A 26,508-nucleotide genomic window follows, 5' to 3' on the forward strand; every position below is an offset into this window, starting at 1 on the left:
GAAGCTGAAAAAGAGCAGAGGGATATTCTCTCTCTCTCTCTCTCTCTCTCTCTCTCTCTCTCTCTCCCTCTCTCCCCCTCTCCCCCTCTCCCCCTCTCCCCCTCACTGGAGAAGGGGGAGGAGCCCTCATCCAATCAAGGGAAAGGAGGTTTGGCTTTCTTCCTCTCCCCTGGAAGCAGGACGCTGGAGAGAGCTGGGCAAAAGCAGGCTGCGATGCAGGAAGCAGGAGGGAGGCCAGATAGGAGCCCTGCAGGGGCCAGTTCCAGCCCACAGGCCGTATGTTCGACACCCCTGCTCTGCCAATTCGGTGGCCACATAATTGCATTTGGACCTGGGCAGAAGGGGGGGGCACTTCCGGGTGTAGCCCCAAAGAGCAGCTTTTTTAGTGGAACGTGCAAACAGACCCAGACCCTTTCTCAGTCCTGCTTCTGTAGTTCTCTTGTGGTTGCCTGCCTTGGACTTTTCCTGCAAAAAGGATCCTGGTCTACAGCTACTCCTAAGCACCTTGCCCCCCTTCCCGGCTCGCGTTTTGCTGGGGCTGCTGTGCCCAGACCTGCCCTCTGGCCTCGGCGCCTCCTCCGGGTGTAAAGACAGGAGTCTTTCTGTCCTCTTCGTTTTCCAGAGCCTGGACTCGGACTTGTCCGACGGACCGGTCACGGCACAGGAATACTTGCAGGTTAAAAACGCCCTGGTGGCTTCGGAGGCGAAAATCCAGCAGTTACTGAAGGTGAACGTCAACTTGAGCGATGAGCTGAGGATCATGCAGAAGAAGGTAGCAGCACGGGAGAGGGGTGGGGAGATAGAAAAGAACGCTTTGCCGAGCGGGTCTCTCGGTTCTGTCTCATGCGGGAAGAGTTTGGACCGTTGAGAAAAACCCCCTTGGGCCCTAGGAAGCCAGGGCTGCCCAAGTCGTTGCCTGAAGCAGACAAATCAGATCTCCCCACCCTCCGAATTAGCATCAGGGCCTTCTCCCACGTGAGCCACTGCAGGAGATTGTCCCCCGTGGGTATGACACCCCAAAAGCCACGACCGACTCCCCTGTCCTTGGCCTTCCCTGCAGGACCGGTCCCCCCCTGCCAATCAGCCACCGTCAGTCCAGGCAACTGCTTGCTGCCCCACCGGGGTGTGGGAGGTTTCCCTCCAGAGCCCCTCAGTGGGTCCCCCTGGGCTCCGGGAGGCCTCAGCCCCAGGCCCTCCTCTGCCCGGGACTTCCTTGTTGGTCTTGGGCAAGTCCCTGCCTCCGTGTCAGTCACCCTTTGCAGACTGGGATGAAATTTCTGGCGTTCCCCCTGTCTTTCTTTTCCCATAAAACACGAAGAGCAAGGGCAAAGAAGGCCAGCAAGGAGCAGATTGGACCACTGCTGCGGCCCCCTCGGTTGCTTTCCTGCGAGGGCATCTATAAAAAGCTTTGTGGGCGCAGGGCCCTGTACACAGGAGGACAGCTTAGCCAGCAGCTGTCAGCCGTGGTTTTCATGTGTGTGTGTGACTCATGAGGCTTGCTAATAGCAGGGGGTGGGGCGGGGAGGAAGGTGTGTTGGCTCTTTCAAGGAGAACACACACACACAAGCTCTGCACTAACATCTTGCTCGCCAGCCGGTCTGTGCCACCTCTCTCACAATAATCCTCCCAGTGGGTCTGCAGAAATGTGAAGGTGGTGCAGTCAGGACCCATCATGGTAGTTGTACAAAGCCCCCCACCCCCCCCCGGATCCTGAGATCCACAGAACTGCTCCACTGAAGACGACGCCTTCCCGTGGGGCAGAAGTAGGGAAACCAGGGGAAGAATCCCTGTGCTTGGGGGAGCTTCCACCATTAGTGAATCCCAGTGGAGCGGGGGGGGGGGGGCCCCCTTTGAGTCTGCAGGCACGATGGGAATTCTGACACGATGGTGGCTGAACCCACAAAACGGCTGCCACGGGAGGCGGAGCCAGCCACGAAATGTCAGGCAGTGAGGTCACTCGTGACGCTAATAGTAACTTCACCGTCCCTTTTGAAACGGAACACATTGCTTAAAAATATTTTCCTGCCTACAAATAGCTTGCCTTCTGTCACATGTTGAAGAAAGACCTTTGTCCTGTGGGTGGCCGCTGCTGCTGGAGCTGTTGTTGTTTCTTAATTGCGCAGCCAATCAGAAGCCCTGCTGGGCAGCACCTGGCCCTGCCCACTTTCTAAAAACACTTGGTGGGCACCACTCACGCCCACGGGCACCACGTTGGGGACCCCTGGTGGGAAGGACACTCCAGGTTGTGGGCGGGAGGATGAGGAAGGTCTGGGACTGGGACTGCAGCGTTCGGTAAGGCCCTCACCCAAGGACTTGGGGGTGTTCCCCACTTCTGTGGCAGCGGTAACCTCTTACATGCTCCCTGCATCAAGGTCACGGTTGAAGCGGTTATGTGTTTCGGTTGGTAGTTCTCGAAGATGCCTGTAGTAACTCAGGAGCTACAATAGATAGAGCGGGTAGCAGTATGACAATAATAATTACAATAGAATTACTGCAAAACGTGCAAACATAGAATCCAATATAACATGCAGTCAAAATGTAATCAGTCCATTGTTTTAATCTCTTTTCAACAGTGAAGACGTCAAAGATGAAAAGTGACGTCTTCACTTTTCATCTTTGACATCTTCACTGTTGAAAAGAGATTAAAACAATGGACTGATTACATTTTGACTGCATGTTATATTGGATTCTATAATGTTTGCACGTTTTGCAGTAATTCTATCGTAATTATTAGATCTTCTTCGTGGTCTCTGTGCATCACACCCTTGGGAATATACTGCGCCTGCGCTGACCTTCTCGGTACCGGTAGCTAGCAAAAGGGATTTTCGCGCCTCTCCCAGGTCACGCGCCGGCTCCACTGCGCATGACCAAGGAGGGGCACGCAGATCCCGCCAGTTCTTTTCTGACCGCCGCGCTGGTAGGACGCCTTCTGCTTCGGTCTGTTAAGTACCTAACTTCCTGCTAAACTTGCGTTTAGTTAGTTTCCTTTTCTTTATTTTGTTTTTTGTAGTTAGCATTTTTCTTCGGTGTGTTTGTTCCTTGTCTTTAACGTTTCCCCCTCCGCTGGCCTATGGCCCCGCGGTGGGGTTGTTTCAAACGGTGTAAGACTTGCGGCCTTAAAATATCTCCCACCGACGGGCATTCGCTTTGCCTCGTCTGTTTAGGGGAGTCGCACTGTGTTTCTAAGTGCGGACATTGCCAGAAATTCTCGAAACAAACGAGAAAAAACAGGGCAGCTCGTCTGCACTTGGCTTTGATGGAGAAGGCGCTATCTCCACAGTCGTCTTCGCCGTTGGACACGTCCGGGCACGCCTCGATGTCCACCCTGGCTGCGGACACTTGTCCTCCCGTTTCGGGACCATCGACGTCGACGGTCGCAATCGATGCTTCGGCACCGAAACGATCGACGCCGATAAAAGACCACCCCGTACCTTCCAAGATCCGGAAGCAGGGCAAAGACTCACAGCAGTCGAAGAAACCTAAAACGGACAAGTCGAAAGTCCATAAGGTTTCAGCTAGTCAAGGTCGAGATCTCACGCAAGAACCTCATCACCCGATTGGTTCAGATCTCGACATCGACCTTACTCAGCAGACAAATCAGTCGCATTCTGATATGTCGAGTCGTCAATCCTCTCATGCTTCCCCGGAACGTGGAGTCGATGATCGACACCGACCGGCATCCCCTACTTTAACCTGGGATGAGAGACAGTGGCATTACTTGTATGGAAGCCGATACCCATACCCATGGGCTTTTCCTCCACCACCTCCACCTGACTGGGATCGTCAATCGGTGTCATCCCGCATCTCGCAGTTTCGGGATCGATCCTCGGTATCGAAGCAGTCCATGCCGATACATCCACCAGACCCGGCTGCACCCCCGGTCAACATGCCGACAACGCATCAACCGGAATTACCCGGATCATCCCCGGAACCATCCAATGTATCCTCCGATTCAGACGACTCCTCTGAACATATAGAGGACGTGAACATACAATCCACCCCACAGGATGTGGAAGCGGATCTGCCTATTTCTCCATCAGAGGATGTTAAGTCATATGGAGACTTTGTTCAACGTATGGCGTTGGACCTGTCTATGACTCCTACTCTCGTTGCCAGTTTCGTGGATGACAATGTTTTTGACATTATGCATTCCAACACTTCGCCTTCTGTGGCTCTTCCAATGACAAAAGTCCTCTTACAAACTACTAAGGACTTTTGGACCCATCCAGCCTCCATTACTGTATCCAATAAACGTCTGGATCACATGTACAAGATCCAAGAATCTGGGGCTGAGTTTCTATACACGCATCCTAAACCCAATTCTTTGGTCGTATCGTCGTCCACGAAAGGAAAATCGAGTCACTCAACGCCATCAGATAAGGAAGGAAAGAAGTTGGACTCGGTGGGCAGAAAATTTTACACTGTCGGTGCAATGGGCATTAAAACGGCAAATTATGCAGCCTGCATGGGCCGCTATCAGTTCAATTTGTGGAAACGCTTAAACGACTTCCTTCCACATGTACCAAAGGAATGTCAGCCTCAGATTAAGAGGCTTCAAAATGAAGGGATGGTACTGGCTAGACATCAAATTAGTGCTGCCAAGCATTCCTTGGAATCTGCTAGCAAGACTCTAGCAACTTCCGTAGCCCTACGCAGACATGCCTGGCTCCGTTCCTCCTCATTGCCATATGATACCAGATCGTCGGTGGAGGACCTTCCTTTTGAAGGCTCTGGACTGTTTAGTTCCACCACTGATACGGTATTACAGGAAATGGATAAGAGTATCAAGACGTCTAAAAGTCTGGGAATCTCTCCCCCAACTAAATACCCTAAGACCAAGCAATGGCCTAGACAATCTTGGTCTTCTAGACAACCGTACAACAAATCGCCTACGGATCAATGGCAAAGACCTCCCTCTTCTCAGTCAAGGTCTTTTCCCCCTAAGAATAAAGGACAATCATCGGGTGCCTATAAGTCGAAGTTTCCCAAGAATCCCAAACAGGGGCTTTGACTTCAGCCTTACTGCTCATACTCGCCTCGCTCCCTTTCTTCACGCATGGCTGGACATTTCTACAGACAAATGGGTTCACTCTATAATAAGAGATGGCTATCTCATAGAGTTTTCTCAAATCCCCACAATTTCCCATTTCGTCGGAACTCCAACGTCACCTGTCCTGATGCAAGAAGTACGATCTCTGTCACTGAAAAACGCTATAGAGATAGTCCCGGCGGCAGATCGTTGCCACGGGATTTATTCCAGATATTTCACGGTCCCCAAGAAGGACGGAGGACTTCGTCCAATTATGGATCTAAGATTTCTCAATCGATTCATTGTTTACAAAAAGTTTCGTATGACCACTTTGCAAAGTATTTTACCACTCCTGCCTCCAGGGACATGGATGGTCACTTTAGATCTCAAAGACGCTTATTTTCACGTCTCCATCCATCCTCGTCACAGAAAATTCCTCAGATTCACGGTCGGAGAGGACCATTATCAATTCAAAGCCCTCCCCTTCGGGCTCTCTACCGCCCCCAGGGTTTTCACGAAGGTAATGGTGGTTGTCGTCGCCCACCTTCGTCTTCAGGGCATTCAGATTTTTCCGTACATAGACGACTGGTTAATGGTGGCAGATTCAAAGGACTGTCTCCTTCAGCACATCACCATTACACTGTCGACCCTATCCTCCCTTGGAATTCTAGTCAATTTGCAGAAATCCATGCTGCAACCTGCAACTCGCGTGCAGTTCATAGGAGCTGTCATAGATTCCCTGGCCACTCGGGCCTACCTTCCTCGCCAACGGGCAGATACCATTCGTCTGGAAATTCGACGTTTGTTCCGATCCAATGTGACATCAGCAGTCCACGTTCAGCGGATCCTGGGTCTCATGGCAGCCACCACCTCTGTGATCGAGTGTGCACGCCTTCGCATGCGTCCGTTGCAGCTTTGGTTTCTAAAGAAATTTCGCCCCTCCTTTCACCCCCCAAGTCTTCGACTAGTCGTGCCTCCTCAGGTCCTTACCTCCCTGCAGTGGTGGCTCGTGGACACCAATTTGCTGGCGGGTGCACCGTTCCAACCGATTGTTCCCGTGATGTCGATCACCACAGACGCCTCCCTGTGGGGTTGGGGTGCTCATACGGACGACACTTGTGTGGGTGCTCCATGGCAGCCCCTTTGGAAACGTCATCACATCAACTATCTGGAACTGCTGGCCGTAAAATTTGCCCTCAGATCCTTGCACAAACAGGTTGCAGGGAAAGCTGTGTTAATATTTACGGACAATACAACTGCAATGGCTTATATCAATCGCCAGGGCGGGACAGTGTCCAGATCCCTTTGCAGGCTAGCTATGGACATATGGGAAGAGTGCCTTCATCGGAATATCACTCTCCAAGCTGCCCATCTGCCAGGAACTTTGAACCAGCAAGCAGATTTCCTGAGCAGAGGAGGAGCATCGGACCACGATTGGGAGCTGAATTCAAAGTATCTCCTCCCTCTTTTTCAACGTCTGGGACATCCCCACATCGATGTTTTTGCAACTCGATTCAACAAGAAGTGTCCCATGTTTTGTTCCAGAGCGGGGTTGGACCCTCTGTCACTGGGGGACGGCCTGTTGATATCGTGGGCTCACAACTTTCTGTACCTATTTCCTCCGATTCCGCTGCTTCACAGGGTGTTGGTGAAAATACAACACGACAAGCCCCATTGTCTTCTAGTAGCCCCCTGGTGGCCTCGGCAAGTTTGGTTCCCGACACTGTTGAGGTTAGCCAAGGGATCCTTTGTACACCTGCCGCAGGAGTTGGATCTCCTCCAGGCTCAGGAGGGCCAGGTCCTTCACTACGATCCTCTGAGTCTCAAGCTGACTCTGTGGGAAATACGCTTTCAGTGATGGACGCTCGTATCAATGATGTCTTGTTGAACTGTCGTAAACTGTCTACTCGGACTTCCTACACAAGGAAGTGGAATCTATTCCTGCAGTATTTGAATTCCTCAAATCTACCTCCTCCGCCAGTGGATTTGAGGTCTATTTTTGCATTTATTTTGTCCAGAATGGACTTGGGTCTCAGTTTTTCGTCGGTTAAAGTGTATTTAGCTGCGGTGTCAGCTTTTCATCCATCTGTTGATGGGTTTTCAGTTTTCTCGCATCCTCAGACAAAACAGTTTTGTAAAGGCCTTATTCGCCTGTACCCTCCCCGTCGTCCTCCAACCCCGGCCTGGGATTTGGCTTTAGTTTTGCGTTTTTTGATGGGAAAACCTTTCGAGCCATTGGCCACTTGCTCTCTAAAATTGCTGTCACTCAAGACTGCGTTTTTGGTGGCCATTACCTCTGCTCGTCGGGTCAGCGAATTGTCTGCTCTGAGGTGTGATCCACCATACTTAAGTTTTTCCCCACATGGGGTTTCATTGTCTTTGGACATCTCCTTTTTACCGAAAGTTGTTTCGGAATTTCATTTACGTTCAGATGTAGTTCTGCCATCATTTTTCCCGTCTCCTGCTAATGAAGAGGAACGGAAATTGCATTCTCTGGATGTTAAGAGAGCGTTGTTGTTCTATTTGGGCAGGACTAAGTCTTTTCGCCAGTCTCCAGCTTTGTTTGTTGCTCACAGTATGCCCTCCCAAGGGAAGAAGATCTCTTCCCAGAGGCTGTCGAGATGGATTGTGGAGGTGATCAAGCTATGCTACGCTTTGGCTAAGAAACCTCTTCCAGGTCAGCTTCGCGCCCATTCTACGAGGGCGGTAGCAACTTCCACAGCTTTCCTGCGAGGTATGCCGTTGGAGGACATCTGCAACGCTGCGACTTGGGCTACTCCGCTCACCTTCGTGAAGCATTATGCCCTTGATGTCCGGTCTTCTCGTCGTGTGGCGTTGGGTCGGTCTATATTGCAGACGGCGCAGATGTAGGGCCTCGGCCCCTCCTCCAGGTAAGAGTTATTGCTTGCTATTCTCCCAAGGGTGTGATGCACAGAGACCACGAAGAAGATAGACAGGTTGCTTACCTGTAATCGGACCCTCCTCCAGGTAAGAGTTATTGCTTGCTATTCTCCCAAGGGTGTGATGCACAGAGACCACGAAGAAGATAGACAGGTTGCTTACCTGTAACTGGTGATCTTCGAGTGGTCATCTGTGCATTCACACCACCCGCCCTCCTTCCCCTCTGCTCTCGGCCCTTCATCTTGTTTCTTTGAAGGCTGTTGGGCGGCGGTCAGAAGGAACTGGCGGGATCTGCGTGCCCCTCCTTGGTCATGCGCAGTGGAGCCGGCGCGTGACCTGGGAGAGGCGCGAAAATCCCTTTTGCTAGCTACCGGTACCGAGAAGGTCAGCGCAGGCGCAGTATATTCCCAAGGGTGTGAATGCACAGATGACCACTCGAAGATCACCAGTTACAGGTAAGCAACCTGTCTTAACTCAGGAGCTGTCAGGGTGGGCAGCAATGTTCCCTCTAAACTGCGGAGTCTTGTGAGCAAAAATTCTATTTTGTGAGCCACTGGCATTAAAGCTGTGAGCGAGCGATTTGGCTACTGCAAAAATTAGTTTGCTCTGGAGCCGTCCTTCCTGAGCGAAGACAAAAATGTGTGAGCTAGAGGCTAAAAAACAGTGAGCTAGCTCACACCAACTCAGCTTAGAGGGAACACTGTTGGGCGGCATCCTCAGCGTGTCTCTTTTGAGCTGAGCTAAGATGAATGCGGAAGGAGGCTGCATGCGGGAGACTCCGCGGCCTGTTGTCCCCGTTTGCTTCCTTGAGGGCGTCGCAGGAAATCTCCTTTGACTCGACTTCCTTGAGGCTCCGTCCTGGCCTGCTTCTGCTCTCCCGCTTTGCAGTCACACTTCCTCATCTCTCTTCTGTGATGTTTCTGTTTTGACGCTTTCCCTCCTGTCTCTTGAGTCTGCCGTCAGTGTGAGGAGCGGCTGCCTTCCAGGGGTGCTGGCTCAAGCCGTCCTGGAGCTGTGCAGCGCAGACGGCTGGACTGTTTCATGATGACTTCCAGGAGCGGGTTGGATCTCCACCCCTCTGCGTGAAAATTGAAACTGGGCTCTTGAAGCTCCAGATCTGAGAATGCAGCCTGTTCTGAGCAAAAGGAAATTCTTAAGAAATGTGGGTCTTTTTTAAAAAAAAAAAAATTACAAATGCCCCAGTAGCTGCAGCACTCGAGTCCTTAGTTTGCTGATGACCGTTTGGTGTGAGGATGATCCGAGGCCCCACTCGGATAAAACGTTTTATTCCAGCTTCAGACCCTGCAGAGCGAGAACTCGACCCTCCGAAGGCAGGCCACAACCAGTGCCTACCAGACGCAGTCTGGCTCTGAATACGTAGACCCCGGCGGCCACTCCTCCTTGAAGCGCCGGCCCTCCGCACGTGGCAGCAGGCCCATGTCGATGTACGAGACGGGATCAGGCCAGAAGCCCTACCTGCCCCTGGCCGAGGTCTCGTACCCCGAAGAGCACATTGCATCGCGGCTGCACCCTTTCCCTCCCCATGTAAGTAAAACGGGTGCCCTGTTGCCCCACCCGCCCCCCTCTTCTCCCCCTCCCCACCCTGAAAGCTCTGTGTTGAGTGTGGATGGCTGCCACCAGTCCCTCTGGCACTGCAGGTCTCCGTGTCCTCTTAAGCCTCCCGCCTGCGGGAGCGGCTGTGTGCCTCCAAGTCTGGGGGCCAGGGCGTCCCTGCAGGGTGCTGAGCAATCGTCTTCTTCTGTCCTGTTTTAACCTGACCGTCTTCAATTAAAAGCACATGTCAGAGGCAGAGTGCAGCCAAGGGCAGGAAAAGGGGGACTGAGTCAGACTCATGCTTGGGTGCAAGACGGCATGCAGCCCAGAAGTTGTGGCCGGCAAGGCTAGAGAGTGCCAGGCAGTGAACCGTTGGCAGCCCAGGGGGTGTCACGGGCTTGGGGTGCCAGTCAAAGGGAGTCCAGAGCAGGGCAAGGTCAGAACCAAAGAAGACCGTGCAAAGTCCAAAAAGCCAAGCCGGGGTCAGGAGCCAGAAACACAGAGCCAAGTCCAAATCACTAACCAGAAACGTAGTCCAAAGCCAAGCTGGGACGTCCTGTGCTGTCTGGTTAATTGTTTTCTGTATTCTGTGATCCGCCTTCAGCCTCCGTGAGAAATGCGGGCTACAAACAAAGGAAATAAAATAAAAATGTGGCTCAAGATTCACTTGCTGTGGAGTCGATCAGCAGAAGAGAGAAGGCAGGCAGAGGTGGGGCTGTTCCGGCTGCTTCCTGAGATCCCCATAGAGGCGGCCTGGCCTGTTGAGAGCGGCAAGCTGAAAAGCCGCCGCATCGTAGAGACCAGCAAGGTTTTGGGGCTGTGAGCCTTCTGGCGTGTCCAGGCTCCCTTCACCTTGAAAGCTCCTGCCCCGAAAACCTTGTTGACATCTCAGGTGCAGGGGTCATTTCCTGCGGGGGCGCACAGGAGCAGAGCTCCGGCAGTAAGGAGCCCAGGGGGCGGGCACATGCAACAAGCCCCATCCCCTGCTCCCAGCAGCCCTCAGTCGGGCCACGAGGAGCAAGAAGCAGCCAGGTAAGTTGCAGAGCCCTCCCCATCCCGCCTTCAGATACAAGCTCTCCCTCCTCTGTGAGGACAGATCTGCGCGTTCCTCTCCTCCCCCCCCCCCCCCACGGGAAACCAGCGTAGCAATCCAAAGCAGGTCAGTGGAGCCTGAGCAGTGAGTGTTGCCTTCTGACACACTCCCAGTGATGTCAGGGGGCGTGGCATATGCAAATACGTTATGCTAATTAGCTCCTGCACCTCTTTTTCTACGAAATGACCCCTGCTCAGGTGCAACTGGACTCAAATCCGGCTGTCCTCCCCGCAGTCCAGCAGGGCCACTCTCTGAAACCAGCGGCCCAGCAAGGCACAAAGCAGCTGATGAGGTCCAGCAGCCCCATGGGAAAGTCACAAGCAGGAGCCACTGAAGGGGTCAGGACCAGTGTTCCCTCTAAGCTGAGTTAGTGTGAGCCAGCTCACAGTTTTTTTAGTCTCCGGCTCACACATTTTGGCCTCAGCTCAGAAAGGATGGCTCCAGAGAGCAAACTGAACTATGCAGCAGCCCGATTGCTCGCTCACATCTTTTAACGCCAGGAGCTCACAAAGTAGAATTTCTGCTCACAAGACTCCACAGCTTAGAGGGAGCCTTGGTCAGGACTAGGGTGGGGTGGAGAAGGCTGTATCTGCGAGGACAGTGCTTACAGTTCTACCCCTACGCCTGGAGCGTGTGGGGACAGGTGGGTCAGTGGCAGGAGACAGGTGCTCCGTATGCGCCTTGATCATTCTTTGTTGCATATAGGCCCGTGTCTGTTAGAGAAGGGTCAGGGCCAAAGGGGGGAGAGGAGATGGGGGGGCACGGCTGGCCGTAGTCAGAGGTGACTGGCGCACCGTAAGCCTCCACCTCCTTTCTGCCAGCAATGGCTCTTCCGTCCGGTGCAAGGGCTCTCGGTCTGTTGCGAGAGGAAGCCTGGGCCTGTGGGATCCAGCACCAGGTTTCCCCCCGAAGCCACGCCTAAAGATGCTGTGATCGGCTGAGAGTGCGTGTGGCGGGGGGTTCAGAGTCTCCCCCCATGTTCCTCTTCCTCCCGGGCCCGTCCACAGTCTCGTGGGAGTTCTCCAGTTTTAATGACGGGGGTTCCATCTTTTGCATTCGGCACCCAGGGTCCGGAGAGCGGGTGTGTCGTGTGTGTGTGTGGTGTCTTTTTTCCCCCCGAGTGTCTCTCTCTCTCCCTTGTTTTTAGATTGGGAGGAGTGGGTTGGTGACCACCAGCTCTTCATCCATGCCCTCCTTCCCCTCCATGCTTTCCTGGTCGAGAGACGAAAGCACACAAAGGGTTAAGTACTCCTTCCCCAGAGTGGCCACGGCTGCCCCTCTGGTGGCCTCTCTCTCACCCTGCCCCCCCCCAGACCCCTTGCATGGGGCTGCCCCCTCCTGCGCCTTCTCTCTGTCAGCACTGCAAGGGTTGCTTCACTTCCTGCTCCCCCTTCCCCACCACAGCCGCCACCGAGAGCATCCGTGCACCCATGGCGCGCACACGCCTTCCTCTCTCGCTCTCTCTGCCTCTCGGCCACTTGATCTGCAAAAAGCACTCTCTGGACTGACCCACAGCCGCTGGCTGAGACCAAGGGGCGGCCACCGCTCTCCCGCGGCTCACAACTGCTTGGGAAGAGGCTTCCATGCTGCTGCACTTGGGAGGCTGGGGAGAGGGGCCAAGCAGGCAGAATGGCTTCATAGGATCATGGAAGAGCTGGAAGGGGCCATCAAGGCCATCTAGTCCAGCCCCCCCTGCCCAATGCAGGACCAGCCTAGAGCATCTCTGACAAGTGTCCGTCCGGCCTCTTCTTGAAAGCTGTCGGCGAAGGGGAGCTCACCACCACCTCCCTAGACAGCTGATTCCGCCTTTGACCCACTCTGACCGTGACACTGCATCGTTAAACTGTGGAACTTTCTGCCACAGGGTCTGTAGCCACAACCACTCGCACGGGTGGCTTTAAAAAGGGGGCTAGGCAAAGGGGCAGAGGAGGGGGTCCCTCAGTGTCAGTCAGGGTGGCTCAGCGGAACCTCCGTGTTCAGAGGCTTGCAGGGCAGCCATATTTAGTGTAGAGCCAGTTTGGTGTAGTGGTTAAGTGTGCGAACTCTAATCTGGGAGAACCGGGTTTGATTCCCCACTCCTCCACTTGCACCTGACTGGATGACCTTGGGCAAGCCACAGTTCTGATAAGAGCTGTCCTTGAAAAAGAGCAGTTTCCGTCAGAGCTCTCTCAGCCCCACCTACCTCACAGGGTGTCTGTTGTGGGGAGGGGGAGGGAAAGGAGTTTGTGAGCCGCTCTGAGACTCCGAGTGAAGGGCAGGGTGTAAATCCAATCTCTTCTTCTTCTTACTGTATTTTTTAAAAATTCGTTACATTAATATCCCACCCTTCCCGAATTGCGTGAACAATTAAAGCCAGTGAATACAACCAATCCTTAAAACAGCTAAATCCAGCCGTAGGGAAGCTTCCAGGGGTGTCCGGTTGGCCTCTGTGGGAAATGGGGTGCTGAGGGCGAGGGGCCGTTCTCTCGTGTCCTTGCGGCCGATGCCTCTGTGGGCAGGCAGCCACCTGGGCGAGCCTGTTTGGTGGCGCTCCGTTGACCTCTGCTGACAGCGTAGGGTAGTGACGGAAATGACAGACCCGTGCGGAGAAGGCAGCGTGGCTGTGGACAGCCAGCACGGTGTCATGGCTAAGAGTGGCGGACTCTAACCTGGAGAACCGGGTTCGGTTCCCCAGTCCTCCGCATGAAGCCAGCTGGGTGACCTTGGGTCAGTCACAAGTTCTCTCAGCCCAAAAAACAAGCCTCGCTCGCCACAAAAATGCTGCCAGATAATCTCCGGATAATCATCCATACCATAGCTGTTTCTTGGCGTGGCTGTTCGGGGGGGGGGGTGTCTCTGAACTGGACAGAGACTTGAAGGTGTAGAGAGGAGGGCTTCAAGGGATAAAGGCGGGGAGCTCTTCCAGCTGTCTGGAGCAGCAGAGCCCAGAAGAAAGGCAAGAGTGGGGGGAGAAATCGAGCAGAAAGGGAGCAGGTGCCAGATGGGCCTGGAAGGGGAGACCCAGAAGATGGCCGTCTGGAGCAGTCGCGCCAATTGCTGCTGCTGCTGCTGCAACTCCCCTGCTGGCAAGGGGCCCCGTGAAGTCAGAGCAGATCCGGCAGGGGCATCCAGGCAGGCGCAGCCAACAAAGCGAGAGAGGCTGAGCGGGAGGAGAAAGTGGAAGCCGGGAGGCCATCGTCTGGGGGCCGGCAGGCGAAGGATCGTGGGACCATCAAGAAGACAGTCCTTGGTGGATTTTATGCAGCGAGGCATTTCTGTGGTGGAGGCAGAGCCTGAAGGCCTTGGGGGGTCCGCTGTTCTGCCATGAATTTGCAAGGGAGAATGATGCAGTCACTTCACACAAGCAGGTTCTTGGCAGGGAGTTCACTTCCGTTCGCATCTCTGACTTCCGCTCTGCCCCAAACCAGTTTGTTTCATGGGGACTCCAGACAGTGATGTAGTTTAGCTGGGCTGGCACCCCCCCCCCATGCACACTGCCTTGGAGGAGAACTCGGGGAGCCTGTCTTTTAATGACCCCACAGCAGGAGGGTCTGGCGTCTTTTAAAGTCCTCCCATTGGCTGAGCAGAAGGCCATCACTGGCAGGCTGGAATGACTGGGAATGCGGGGGAAAGGGCAGCTTTTGGGCTCTGCCTGCCTGCCTGCCTGCCTTCGGTTGGTGTCGAGGGGTCAGGATCTGACTGTGCCTCCCCTTCTCTCAATTCCCTTCCAGGCCTCCAAACTGGAAAAGCAGAGCAGTGTGCCCGAGGGAGACTACGACAACACCGTCCCCGGGCTGGATCTGGATGAGACGGGGTGCGTATCTTGGCCTCTCCTTTCTCTGCCAGCCGCTTGTGCGTTTGCCCCGTCAAATGCCTTCCTGGGTGAGCGGCATCGGATGGGAGATGGGCGGCAGTGCCAGCCAGGGTGGCGAAGGCACACTTGTGAGCGGGAATCGTGTATGTTTCTCCTGTCGGTCTGAACAAACACCAGATGGGGCTGGAAAGGAGTGAAGACTTGCACACACCTTGGCAGGTGAACGGGGGGGGGGGTGGCCAGGCAGTCCGCAGAACCTGCTCCTGGGTCCCCTTTCCGCAATGGCCAGTGATTGTTCACAGTGTCTGGGGCTTGTCACTAATCCCTGCCGGCGCATATGAACCAGCCTGCCTGCCTGCCGCTGGTACAGAGTGAGTGCGCACTTACTACAGGATGAATAGCCTGAAGTGAATATGCTGTCGAAGGCTTCCACGGCCGGAGTTCATTAGCTGCTGTAGATTTTTCCGGGTTGTCTGGCCGTGGTCTTGGCATTGTAGGACCTGACGTTTCGCCAGCAGCTGTGACTGGCGAATGCCAGTCACAGCTACTGGCGAAACATCAGGTCCTACAATGCCAAGTCCACGGCCATACAACCCGGAAAATCTACAACAGCCTGAAGTGACTTGCACGAGCAAAGGCGTTTGATTTTTGCATGGGGAATGCTGAGAAGTCCAGGATCCTCCCGCCCCAAAGCGACCTGAGTGGCGCTTATCTCTTGAACTGAAAACACAGCCATCCTTCTCCTCTGGAGCAGGAGCCCAAACATTCACTGAGCTCTTCTGAGTTTAAGATGCACTGCGTCTCCCTTGCCCCCATGTATAGACGGGGGGGGAAGGGTTTTCCTGCAAATTTAGGAGACACCCCCCCCCCGGTATTGCAGAAACATATGAGGAAAAAACCCCTGGATTAAAAAAAAACCAGGATAAACAAAATGCCCTTGCAATGCCCTTGCAATGACATCCTGTGCAACAATTACTGTGGCTGCCGAGGAAGAGGAGGGGGCTACAGCAGGGAAGGTGGGGAGAAAGGAAAGGGCAGTGTAATGATTTCATGTGTTGGTGTGTGTGTTTCTTTAAATGTTTAGTGTGACTGCAGTAATGAAAGAAGAAGAGTGATAGGGGGAGACAAGTGTGATGTGATCGGCTGATGACTGAGAATGTGGGAGGAGGGGTGTCTCTGAGGTGATTCACTGTTCATGAAGAGGTGAGTGTGGGAGAGTCTGTATGACAGAGGAAGCAGCTGGAGTGTAGTTTAGCCTGTGTGGCTATGAGAGAGAAAGTTCAGCCTGTGTGGCTATATGAGCAAGAGAGTTTAGACTGTGTGGCTATATATATATATGAGAGAGTTCAGCCTGTGTGGCTATATATATGAGAGAGAGTTTAGCCTGTGTGGCTATATATATATATATGAGAGAGAGTTTAGCCTGTGTGGCTATATATATGAGAGAGAGTTTAGCCTGTGTGGCTATATATATGAGAGAGAGTTCAGCCTGTGTGGCTATATATATGAGAGTTCAGCCTGTGTGGCTATATATATGAGAGAGAGTTCAGCCTGTGTGGCTATATATATGAGAGACAGATCAGCCTGTGTGGCTATATATATATGAAAGAGAGATAAGCCTGTCAGAGTTGAGTTTTGGTGTATGAGAGACTGTGTGTGATGCCAGGCTGTCAGTTATATTTTCTTCCTTCAAAAACAGTTCAGAAATACCCAGAAACCTATTTTGTTCTTTTATAAATAAATCATCATCTGTTTAATCTTATCCCAGCAATCAGAACAGTCCTTCCTCAGGGCCACATAGTCCTCTGAAGTACCCAGACACTGGGTCATTCTACCAAAAGAGAGATATTTGGAATTTGGAATTCCTGGTGGCAGCATAAAATCTACTAAGTCCATGTACACAGAGTGTGGTTTAAGGGAGAAACAGTCTCCCAATTAAGCAGGACGCCACAGGCAGTATGGGGGGAGTCCCCCCCCGCCACTCCTGGGTCACTCCAAGCCTGCTCCTTCCAGCGCACAGCTGATGGGGGTGTCTGGGTGAGAGGTGCTTTCTCCTACAACCACCCGCCATGAGCTGGCCTGCAGCACTGGAGAGGGGCTTAGAGGGGAGAGTGGCCAGGAGGGGCTTTCTGCTCCCAGGGGAGGCATGGGAAGAGTATAATGCATGCTTCAAACCAGCCGATGGGGGTGGGTTGGAGGAGAAAGCGCCAGCTGCACAGACACCGCATCAGCTGTGGGGCAGTGTTAAGAGCTTTGGGACCGGCAGGGAGTGAAAGCAGGGGCCAAGTGCGGGAAAGAGAAGAGGAGATTGGATTTATACCCCGCCCTTCCCTTGGAGTCTCAGAGCGGCTCACAAACTCCTTTCCCTTCCCCTCCCCACAACAGACACCCTGTGAGGCAGGTGGGGCCGAGAGAGCTCTGACAGAAATGGCTCTTTTTCAAGGAAAGCTCTGATAGGACTATGGCTTGCCCAAGGTCATCCAGCAGCTGCAAGTGGAGGAGTGGGGAATCAAACCTGGTTCTCCCAGATTAGAGCTTAATTTAACCACTACACCAAAGAGGGGAGGAAGTGGGACCAGAGGGTGGAGTATCCCCATCCTGTGAGTTGTTGTGGGTCCCCCCCCCCCGGTGTGGTTGTCTAATGCTGTCACTTCTTATATAGAAGCCTTCCTACTAGACATCCAGGATGGCAAAATCTTGTCTTAAAATCATTTTGCTGATTCCAGCGGAGAAAAATGTCACTGGAGTGTTTTTTTGTTCCCAGTGCTCCCCCAGATTTCCAATTCTTTAATGGGCAAACTGGAGAGAGAGAGAGAACACTAAACCTTTGGGCTGGAAACAGGTCTGTTTCTGAATTTTTCCAGTTCTTTCCTGGGTCTCCATACCCCTAGCAGGCTCTGATCTGTAGTCTTCCCGTCCGCGATGCGCGATCCGCATCCAGTAGCACAGAGTTGTGTGTGTTTTTCGGCAGGTCCTCCCGGAAGGTCCGGCAGCGCAGCGCCCTCTGGCAGGGGGAGGGGCCCGTCCCCGAGGGCAAGGACTCCGACGCCGGCCTCAGCCTGCCAAGCACCGAGGACGTCATCCGGAAGACAGAGCAGATCACCAAGAACATCCAGGAGCTTCTCCGGGCAGCACAGGAGAACAAGCACGACAGGTGAGTGATGGGAAAGGTCGCCGAGCAGGAGGCTGCTGGGCCATGGCAATGGGGAAGGCTGCTCTTGCCAGCCCGTCGCAGAGGAGTCTTGCACGCACGGGTCAGTTTTCCCCTTCTTAAAAAAGCGAGCCTCGGTGGCTGCCATCGCTTCCAGACAGCCCTCGGCTTCTTCCCTTCCTCTGGGCTGGGTGTGATGCTCAGTGTGGTCCCGGGTGCCAAAGGGGATGCATGTCCCCCTGGCCTCAGCTGTGGCCCCACAGTTTCAGTCTCTTCCTCTGCAGTCTCTCCTGAAGACCTAAATCGAAAAACTGGAATCACCGTGACCAAAAGCTAGATAAAAAACAATTTACCGATACTAGTCCAATTATTTTTCGGTGTATTTTAACCTGTTATTCATATGATTGCTTATATAAGTTGCTTGCAAGACCCCCGTGGCCCCATCTTGTATTGCTGTTGGTCTCCCCTGCACAGCCTGTGCCCTCGGCTGCATTCCCCCCAATTTGGCAGAACTTGGAGGGGCAGAAGCAGCTCTGGGCTAGGAGCAGTGTTCCCTCTAAGCTGACTTAGTGTGAGCCAGCTCACGGTTTTTTAGCCTCTGGCTCACACATTTTTTGCCTTAGCTCAGGAAGAAGGGCTCCAGAGCAAGCTAAATCGCTCACTCACGGCTTTAATGCCAGGAGCTCACAAAGTAGGACTTTTGCTCACAAGACGCCACAGCTGAGAGGGAGCCTTGGGTGAGACCAGTGTTCCCTCTAAGCTGAGTCAGTGTGAGCCAGCTCACACATTTTTAGCCTCCAGCTCACACGTTTTTGCCTTCGCTCAGGAAGGATGGCTCCAGAGCAAGCTAATTTATGCAGCTCACAACTTTAATGCCGGTAGCTCAGAAAGTAGAATTTTTGCTCACGGGACTCCAGAGCTTAGAGGGAGCATTGGCTAGGAGGTGACCTTTTCAGCAGGCACGTCGTAATGGGCACGAGCGCAGGTTGCGCGTCCCTTGCTCTGCCGCCCGGCTCTGCCAAAGCCTCCCCTTTCCTAGCCGTCACGGGCTGTTTTTGCTGTCTCGGATGCCGAAAAAGACCTCTCTCATCTTTTTCCCCCCCTTTCTCTCTCGTTTTTCTCCTGTGGGCAACCAGGCTGTTAGGCCGTGCCAGCGTGCCCAAGCTCAGGCACAGCCTGGGCTGTTTTGGTGCCCTGGTTCCGTGGGCCGAGCGAGCTTCCCTGCAGCCTCTGACCCTCCGGCAGCCCGACCCCATCTCCTGGTACTCTGGCCTCTGTCCCTGCCTCCCAGGCACAGTGCCCTCTTTCTCTTTCTCTCTCTGGTTGTGCCCCCCACCCCCAGCACAGGGCGATTATGCAAGAAAGGATGCAAGGCCTTCTGGGATATTCCGCTCCCAGGCAGGGATTGGGTGACCTGCGTCATTTCAATGGGCTCCCCTCCTCCTCAGGATGTCTTCCTTCCCATTGCCTCAGTTGTTCAAACCGATCGTTCCTGCCAGCGTTCCCTCTAAGCTGAGTTAATGTGGGCTAGCTCACCGTTTTTTAGCCTCCGGCTCACACGTTTTCATCTTAGCCCAGGAAGGATGTGGCTCCAGACCAAACTAATTTACGCAGCAGGCAAATCGCTGGCTCGCAGCTTGAATGCCGGTAGCTCACAAAGTAGAACTTCTGCTCACAAGACTCCACAGCTTAGAGGGAGCGTTGGTTCCTTGCATCAGCCAAAGAGACACGGTCTGCTTGCCTTCTCGCCTTTTCTTTCCCTCCAATGCCCCCATTATCACAAACTCAAGGTGTTTTTTTCTGGGACTGCCCTTGTGTAGCTCACCCCAGGGCCCAGTTCAAATCCCGCTCAGTCGTTAGGATATTGGGGCTAGTCGCTCCCTTTCCTCCTAACCTACTTCACAGGGTTCCTGTTGAGGGTTTAAGGGCTGACGTACATACTTCCCTAAGGGATAAAAATGTCATGGGCAAACAGACGCCACTGTGTAGCAGAGTGTCAGACTCCCATCGCATCAACGAAGCACACGCTTGTAGAAAAGGTTTTACTTTATTTGAAGCAATAGGTGCATAACAGGATCACTGTTCAGAATGAGGCAAGACCATGGGTCCCAATAGATAGTAAATTCAAAAAGCTGAGGCCCAATTGCGGGACTTCCCGCGCACGCCATTGAGCCTGGGAAGCAACGCTTCTAGATAATCATAACACATTTGCTTCTCATGGATAGTACCATGAGATCACCCAAGCGACTACCCGCCGGCAACCACCTGTGGCCTTGAGAGATACGGACGTTCCTGCAACTAGGCAATTAAGCGCATAAACATGCATACATGGGAAAGTGAAAGCAGACAAGTGCATACATAGAGAATAGGAAAACACATTGGCAGCTTGCTGACACAGAGCCCTAAATCCAGAGGACGAATTTTGTGTCTGTGAGGCCCACAGGCTTGGAGCTGAAGTGCCAGGTAGAAGCTGTCAGAGTTCTTGGCCATGAGTATCTAGAAAGAGTTCTCAGCCATGAGTATCTAGAGTATCTTGAGGGGGGGAGGAGATAGTTTCCTCAACACAGAAGAAGAGATTGGATTTATACCCCGCCCTTCAGTACCCGAAGCAGTCTCAGAGCAGGTTACAGTCTCCTTTCCCTTCCCCTCCCCACAACAGACACCCTGAGAGAGCTCTTTCGAGGACTGCTCTTGAGAGAACAGCTCTGACAGAACTTGTGATTGACCCAATGTCCCACCAGCAGCTGCATGTGGCGGAGGAGTGGGGAATCAAACCTGGTTCTCCCCGATTAGAGTCCGTGCTCCTAACCATTACTCCAAACTGGCTCTCACAGGGCACATCCTTCCTCTGATCTGGCACAGCATCTGTCCAGGCTCCTGCAGGCTCTCTGCCACCCACCCCCGTTAGCCAGTGATGCTCTCCTTGCTCCAGGAGCTCCGTTTTATGCAAGCCAAGCATCCATGCAACTTTCCTGCATAATCGTCCATGCCCTCCCCACCACCACCGTGTGTCTTTGTTTTCTTGTCTTGTGTTCAACACCTTGGCACCTTCTGGATTACTGACTTGTCTGTGGCTTACACTTGGGAAAACGGTGTGGAGGTCAAGGGTGGTGAGGAGCCCTGTCTTGTGTGCAAACTAACTCGCAAAGGTTGGTTTGGTGTGACCCTCTCCTAAACTCTCACGAGCAGCAGCAAGGCCTGGTATGCAGCACCGGGCTTGGTTCTTGGCTGTGCAGGAGGTGGGGGAGGGGCTGCATTTTTCAGAACGGTCTTCATAAGCACAAGCACGCCCTCCTCCCCATCCAGTTGGGGGAATGCTTCTTTTTCCAGCGTTGTATATTTTTCAAAATCCCCATGTCTGGATTTTCAAGACGTCCCCCTCCTGCATCTGTCACAGCTCAGAGGCTGAATGTCCGCTTTGCTTGCAGAAGGTCCCAGATTCAATCTCCAGCTAAAGGTCTTCTGTGACCCGAGACCCTGGGGAGCAGCTGCCAGTCGCAGGAAGCCGGCTGGCGCTAGACGGACCGGTGATCAGACTCGGCGTAAAGCCACTTTGTAATGTGGACCAGAGTCCATGGGATACTTTTCTTAGAGCCCACCAGATGGGCACGAGACACAGTGCAAACTTTTTATGCTCACCAGAACCTCTGGTTCTTACAGAATAGAAAAAGAGAGAGGGCTGGGAAGCAGATTTTTGGGATCCAGAACCTAAAAAGGAACAGAGGGCCAACAATAAAGACTTAATGTATATCGTATAAAAAGATACATGTATTTATTAACAAAGAATTTAAAAAAATTATAAATCAAAGAATTAAAAAAAATTATAAAAATTACATCTCCTGTAAAAATACCAAAATCTAGCACACAGGGGCCAGTGGACTTGACCTGACGCGTTTCGGCCTGTCTAGGTCTTCTTCAGAGGTCAAACACAATGAGGAGTATATTGGCTTATATCATAAGAACATAAGAGACGCCAATGTTGGATCAGGCCAAAGGCCCATCCAGTCCAACACTCTGTGTCACACAGTGGCCAGAAATACCAGGTGCCATCAGGAGGTCCAGCAGTGGGGTCAGGACACCAGAAGCCCCCCCACTGTTGCCCCCCCCCCCCAAGCACCAAGAAGACAGAGCATCACTTGCCCCAGAGCCCCTAGCTATACCTTGTGGCTAATAGCCACTGATGGACCTCTGCTCCATATCATAATACGATGCAGTCATACAATCATGCAGCACAGATGCAAGATGGACCGGAAAAGAATCGTTCCAAAGTGAAACCACGAGGCACACAATAAAAAGTCTAAATGAGGCCTCCAAAGGTGCAATCACAGGCCAAGTGGTGTTTCACTGGTAATAGTTTCTGAAGTGCCTTCCAATGATTGCTTAGCCAAAGCGTCCTCAGTAAAAATTGTCCCTTAAGCAAACCTCTATTCTGTTTGTCTTGCCTTTTTAGGTCCTGGATCCCAGGTTTCAGGGTTAAGTCCCCCCCCCCCTTTTTGTGTGTGTGTGTCCCTAAACAGATTTTTGGGCCCGTGATGTCAGGACCAGACCTTGCAGCCGTCCTCGGAGACGGGAGTGCAGGCTTCCCAGGGGAAAGAGGCATTCTGATGGCTGCTCTTTGGCCACATGTTGGGAGGAGAGAAGCCAGCAGGAGTCCAGCCACGCTCCTCTCAAATGCCAGATGAGACACTCAGCTCCTTTGGAGGCAGAGAGCAGAAGGCAGCTCCCGGCAGTCTTTGAGATAAATGTCAGGGGCTGTAGAAAGCAGAGAATTACTTAGAGGCAAATGGGTCAGGCTTAGCCCCGGGCACGTCTGCTCCTCCCTCCTCTGCTCCTCAGTGTGCCCTCCGTAAAACAGTCCTGGCCTGCCTCACTGGGTTGTTGGGAAACAAAGGCAAGAGAGCCAGTTTGGTGTCGTGGTGAAGTGCGTGGGCTCTAATCTGGGAGAGCCAGGTTTGATTCCCCACTCCTGCACTTGCACCTGGCTGGGTGACCTTGGGCAAGCCAGAGTTCTGACAAGAGCTTTCCTTGAAAAAGAGCAGTTTCTGTCAGAGCTCTCTCAGCCCCATCCACCTCACAGGGTGTCTGTTGTGGGGAGGAGAAGGGAAAGGAGTTTGTAAGCCACTCAGAGACACCTTTAGGTAGTGAAGGGCCGGGTATAAATCCAATCTCTTCTCTTCTTCTTCTCTTCTTCTCATGAATGCATAGTAATACTTCAGAGTCGATAATATTGCTTGCAAGATCAATTCATGCAGGCAGCCTTCAAGCTGAGGAAGGCAGAGGGAGGGAGAGCCATTTGGTGTGCATTTAAAAATTTGGGTGGCTCATGGTCAAATCCGCAAATAAAAATACCAACTTCAGACAGCATCAGGACAAGTTAAGAGTCCGTGCAATTCCCCGAATCGCTCACTGGCTGGAGAGGGCTCACGTACTGAGTGGAAAGCAGCTGCAGAAGCGCCCTTCGGAGCCTCTCTCTGGAAGGCTGTCCTGGACTCTGTCTGCAAAGGCAGGTTCCTTTGCTGGGACAGATTGTGCCACCACCCCCCCCCCATTTGTGCGTCAGGCACACTGGAGCTGCAGACCTTGCTGGAGGGTCTGCTGCTCACCTCCTGCCCTTCACCCCATCAGGCATACCTGGCTTGCGGAGCTCCCCTCCTCGTGGTGTACCCTCGATAACGCTAAAGAGCTACAACTTCTGGCTGCCAGACAATTGTAGGATCTCCTGGCTACTCTACACACATGGAAACAATCAACCAATCAAACAGTCCTTCTCAGGGCTTACTTGACAAAGGGTATAGGAGAGTGCATCCGAACCTGCCTAGTGAATATTGAGGACATAAGCAAGCCTAAACACCAATACGTCACGAATCTCACTGGCCATTAAAATAGATTTGTTCAAGAAATTCATATTGAGAATGAAAATCATTCCCTCCACAGAGCGAAAATTGCGGGATACAATGTTATTGGCATCACATACCATCGTACCTACTACATAGTGACTTACGCCCAAAGCAGCATTGAAAATGTGAGGCCGGTATTGACCAATGTCCACAATGACATCCACACAATCGTCGTAGAAGTTGGGGAAGTACATGTTGTCAGTGTTTACAAACCTGCAATTTCATGGCCAGCACATGTCACTGTCAACCTACCCTCATCCTTCTGTAGACACTGGTGACTTTAGCATCCACCATGGAAATTGGAGATACACGGTTAATGATAAGAATGGTGAGGCACTTGTTGACTGGGCTGAAGAACATGGCTTGCATCTCATTTTGATGTTAAAGACAGAGGCACCTTCAGATCAGCCACATGGAACAGAGAGTCCCCGCCGGGCAGCAGCTAATGCTGGCTAATAGTGTACTCGCTGCTCCCCCTACCAGTGCTGTCGTTAATTCGACAGAAATGCGCTGGGTAGGAAAAATGGGCTTCCTGCCCTACCGGATATGACACGCACTACAAGAAGACAAAAGCTGGTGAGGCGTATGCCGGATGCCCCAGCACAACCTGCCAGAGAGACGAGAAAGAGGTGGTTTTACCAGATCTTCCTGAAGGGTCCCAGTCGAGCGTTCGCTCCTGGGTGGACGAAAGCAGGCAAATGAAGACGGTGTGCCCCAATTGAGAGGGAGTGGCCAGTTGGCTGTGTCTGCTCTCAGTGGTGGTTGAACGGTTTGATGGTGAATGTAGGACTATGAGTGGCAAGCGGGACTGCCGGCCTTTACTGTATATTTCCCGCTGGAGAGTGGGATCTCAAGGAGGATGCTGTTGGGTAACGGAGGAAAAGTTTATTCACCGGAAGGAGAGTAATGCTCCATGCCTGATTGGCACCTTGCCCTCATTAGATCGAAATTCTCCATCGGAGTTGGTGAAGATAGAGGACGCGAGAGAGAGGAGACTTGCCCTGAAGAGAAAGGAGTGGCCATAATGGCTGTGTCTGATCTCATCTGCGGAAGAACGGTGTCGGAATTCTGCTAGAATTACTGACTGATTGATTTATGGCGTCAGCAGAAGGAGAATGCAAAGCACTTAGGGGTACGGTTATGTGTAAGTTGAGTGCCATTACACATAACCGTACCCCTAAGTGCTTTGGCATTACCCTGGACAGGAACTTGAACTACAAACACCATCTTACCAATGTAGCAGCGGAAATATGCATGCAAAACAACAGTCTGAAGAACTTATGTGGTACAACTTGGGGTGTGTCTGCTATTATAACAGATGCTCAGCTTTGGGGTTGGTGTATAGTACTGCGGGATATGGTGCTGCAGTGTGGCTCAACAGCCCCCATGTCCACCAACTTGACATCCTTGACATCAGACTCAGTACAACAGTGAGAACCATCAGTGGATGTATTAAACCCACTCCGACCTATTGGTTACACATGCTGTGCCACATCGCTCCCCCACATCTCCGAAGACAAGATGCTCTTCTCTGTGAATATAGAAAGATTATTGAAAACAGAGAATGGCCCATCCACAAAGACATGGCTCATGTGGGCCTGTCCAGACGAAGATCCTGACACCCAGCAATAAGATCTGCACAAATCCTGCAATCACAGAATTTTGTCTAGGGAATGAATGGTTGCGAACATGGATGCGGTCGGTTCCACCCGATATCCATAACCTGATAAACACCAATGAGAGGCCCGCAGGATTTGACTTGCCACATAAAGATGGCTAATAGAATACGAACAGACATTGGCAGTTGTGCAGACCTGTTGTTTAAATTTGGCAAAATACCAGGACCCCCCAGTGTGATTGCGGTGCAGCCCGTCAAAACTATTTTCCATCTGTCACAGGAATGTGAGCGCCGTGCTTTCCAGGGCAATGCGATGGGGCTCTCTGAAATGAACCCTCCTCAGCCGCAATTGAGTGGATTGAAAAATTGGATATTAATACATGGGGGGATCGCCCAATCAGTCTGCATACCCATTGTATCAATTTGGTTACGTATTTTATTTATTTGGTTATGTATTTTATTTATTTATCATCTTTGGCTTACAGCCCGCCCTCCCCTGCACAGCAGGGCTCAGGGTGGGTAACAGCCAGTAACAACAAGAATATTCAAACAATAAATAAATGAATCATTAAAACGTAATTTACAACAACGATTTATACACAATTTAAATCAGTCAGACGGCGGCGCAGTTCGGTGCATCTTCCCTCAGAAGAGATTATAGTTCAGGTGTGTCCGTGGATGCTGAGATGGCGCTATAACGGGGAGACAGCCAAAACAAAGCAGCAAAGCAGGAGGCCAGTGCTGATGGAATTGCCGCCTCCTCAACCATAGGCCTGGTGGGACATCTCCGTTTTGCAGGCCCTGAGGAACTGCATTAGTTCTCGCCAGGCCCGGATCTCACTTGGGATAGTATTCCACCCGGCCGGCACCAAAAAGCCAAGAAGACTTTGGGTCTGGTTGAGGCTATGCCCAGGAAATTATCCACAGACTACTAGGTTCTTGTCCAATATTCAGTTTACTTGGAGTAATTCAATCTCTCAAAAATCATTCATAATAACGCCATCAACACTAACAAACGGACTATGCATATCAAGTCTCGTTTCGTTTACAACTTTGTCATAGTGTATGGCGTTGAAATTTAATTCCTTCATTTAGCAATGGTTCTGGTTGAGGCTAAGCAGATCTCTTTTGGGCCAGGGATCACCAGAAGATTTTGATCTGTTGAGCGCAACACTCTTTGGGGGGCCGTACTGGAAGAGGACGGCCCCGCAGATATGTCAGTCGTAGACCACAAAGGGCCTTAAAGGTTAAAACCTTTATGTTATATTATTGTATGCGTCCTGTGTGTGACTCTGCCATATGATAAATAAATAATAATAGAGCTCAGGCTTTCCTCAGGGACCGACAGGCTGACTCAGAACCCCTTCTCAGCACCAAGTTTCGTTTTTGGTGTCTTCTGCAATACCCCTAGTCTTGCATCGGCACCTGTGCCCCGAAGGGCGCTGCGCCCTGAATTGCCTCATCCCTCTTGA

At 52.3% G+C, this 26,508-nt stretch overlaps 1 protein-coding gene across 8 annotated transcripts in view; it reads left to right on the top strand.

Moving 5' to 3' along the window:
- Nucleotides 1-26,508, top strand: part of GIT2 (G protein-coupled receptor kinase interacting ArfGAP 2) — a 57,470-nt gene that overhangs the window by 26,347 nt on the left and 4,615 nt on the right. For 2 of the 8 annotated variants that reach the window (XM_015413262.1, XM_015413264.1), the window contains exons 14-19: nt 623-772; nt 9,224-9,475; nt 11,725-11,817; nt 14,288-14,370; nt 17,342-17,524; nt 18,658-18,783. In XM_015413262.1, coding sequence (XP_015268748.1) covers nt 623-772; nt 9,224-9,475; nt 11,725-11,817; nt 14,288-14,370; nt 17,342-17,524; nt 18,658-18,783 — 887 coding nt within the window. Of the gene's footprint in view, nt 1-622; nt 773-9,223; nt 9,476-11,724; nt 11,818-14,287; nt 14,371-17,341; nt 17,525-18,657; nt 18,813-26,508 lie in introns of all 8 variants that reach the window. The other 6 variants (XM_015413267.1, XM_015413270.1, XM_015413265.1 and 3 more) reach the window with 5 other exon arrangements.

Source organism: Gekko japonicus, unplaced genomic scaffold (assembly GCF_001447785.1).
Source record: "Gekko japonicus isolate JY-2015 unplaced genomic scaffold, Gekko_japonicus_V1.1 scaffold10, whole genome shotgun sequence".
In the NCBI taxonomy this organism is placed as follows: domain Eukaryota; kingdom Metazoa; phylum Chordata; class Lepidosauria; order Squamata; family Gekkonidae; genus Gekko; species Gekko japonicus.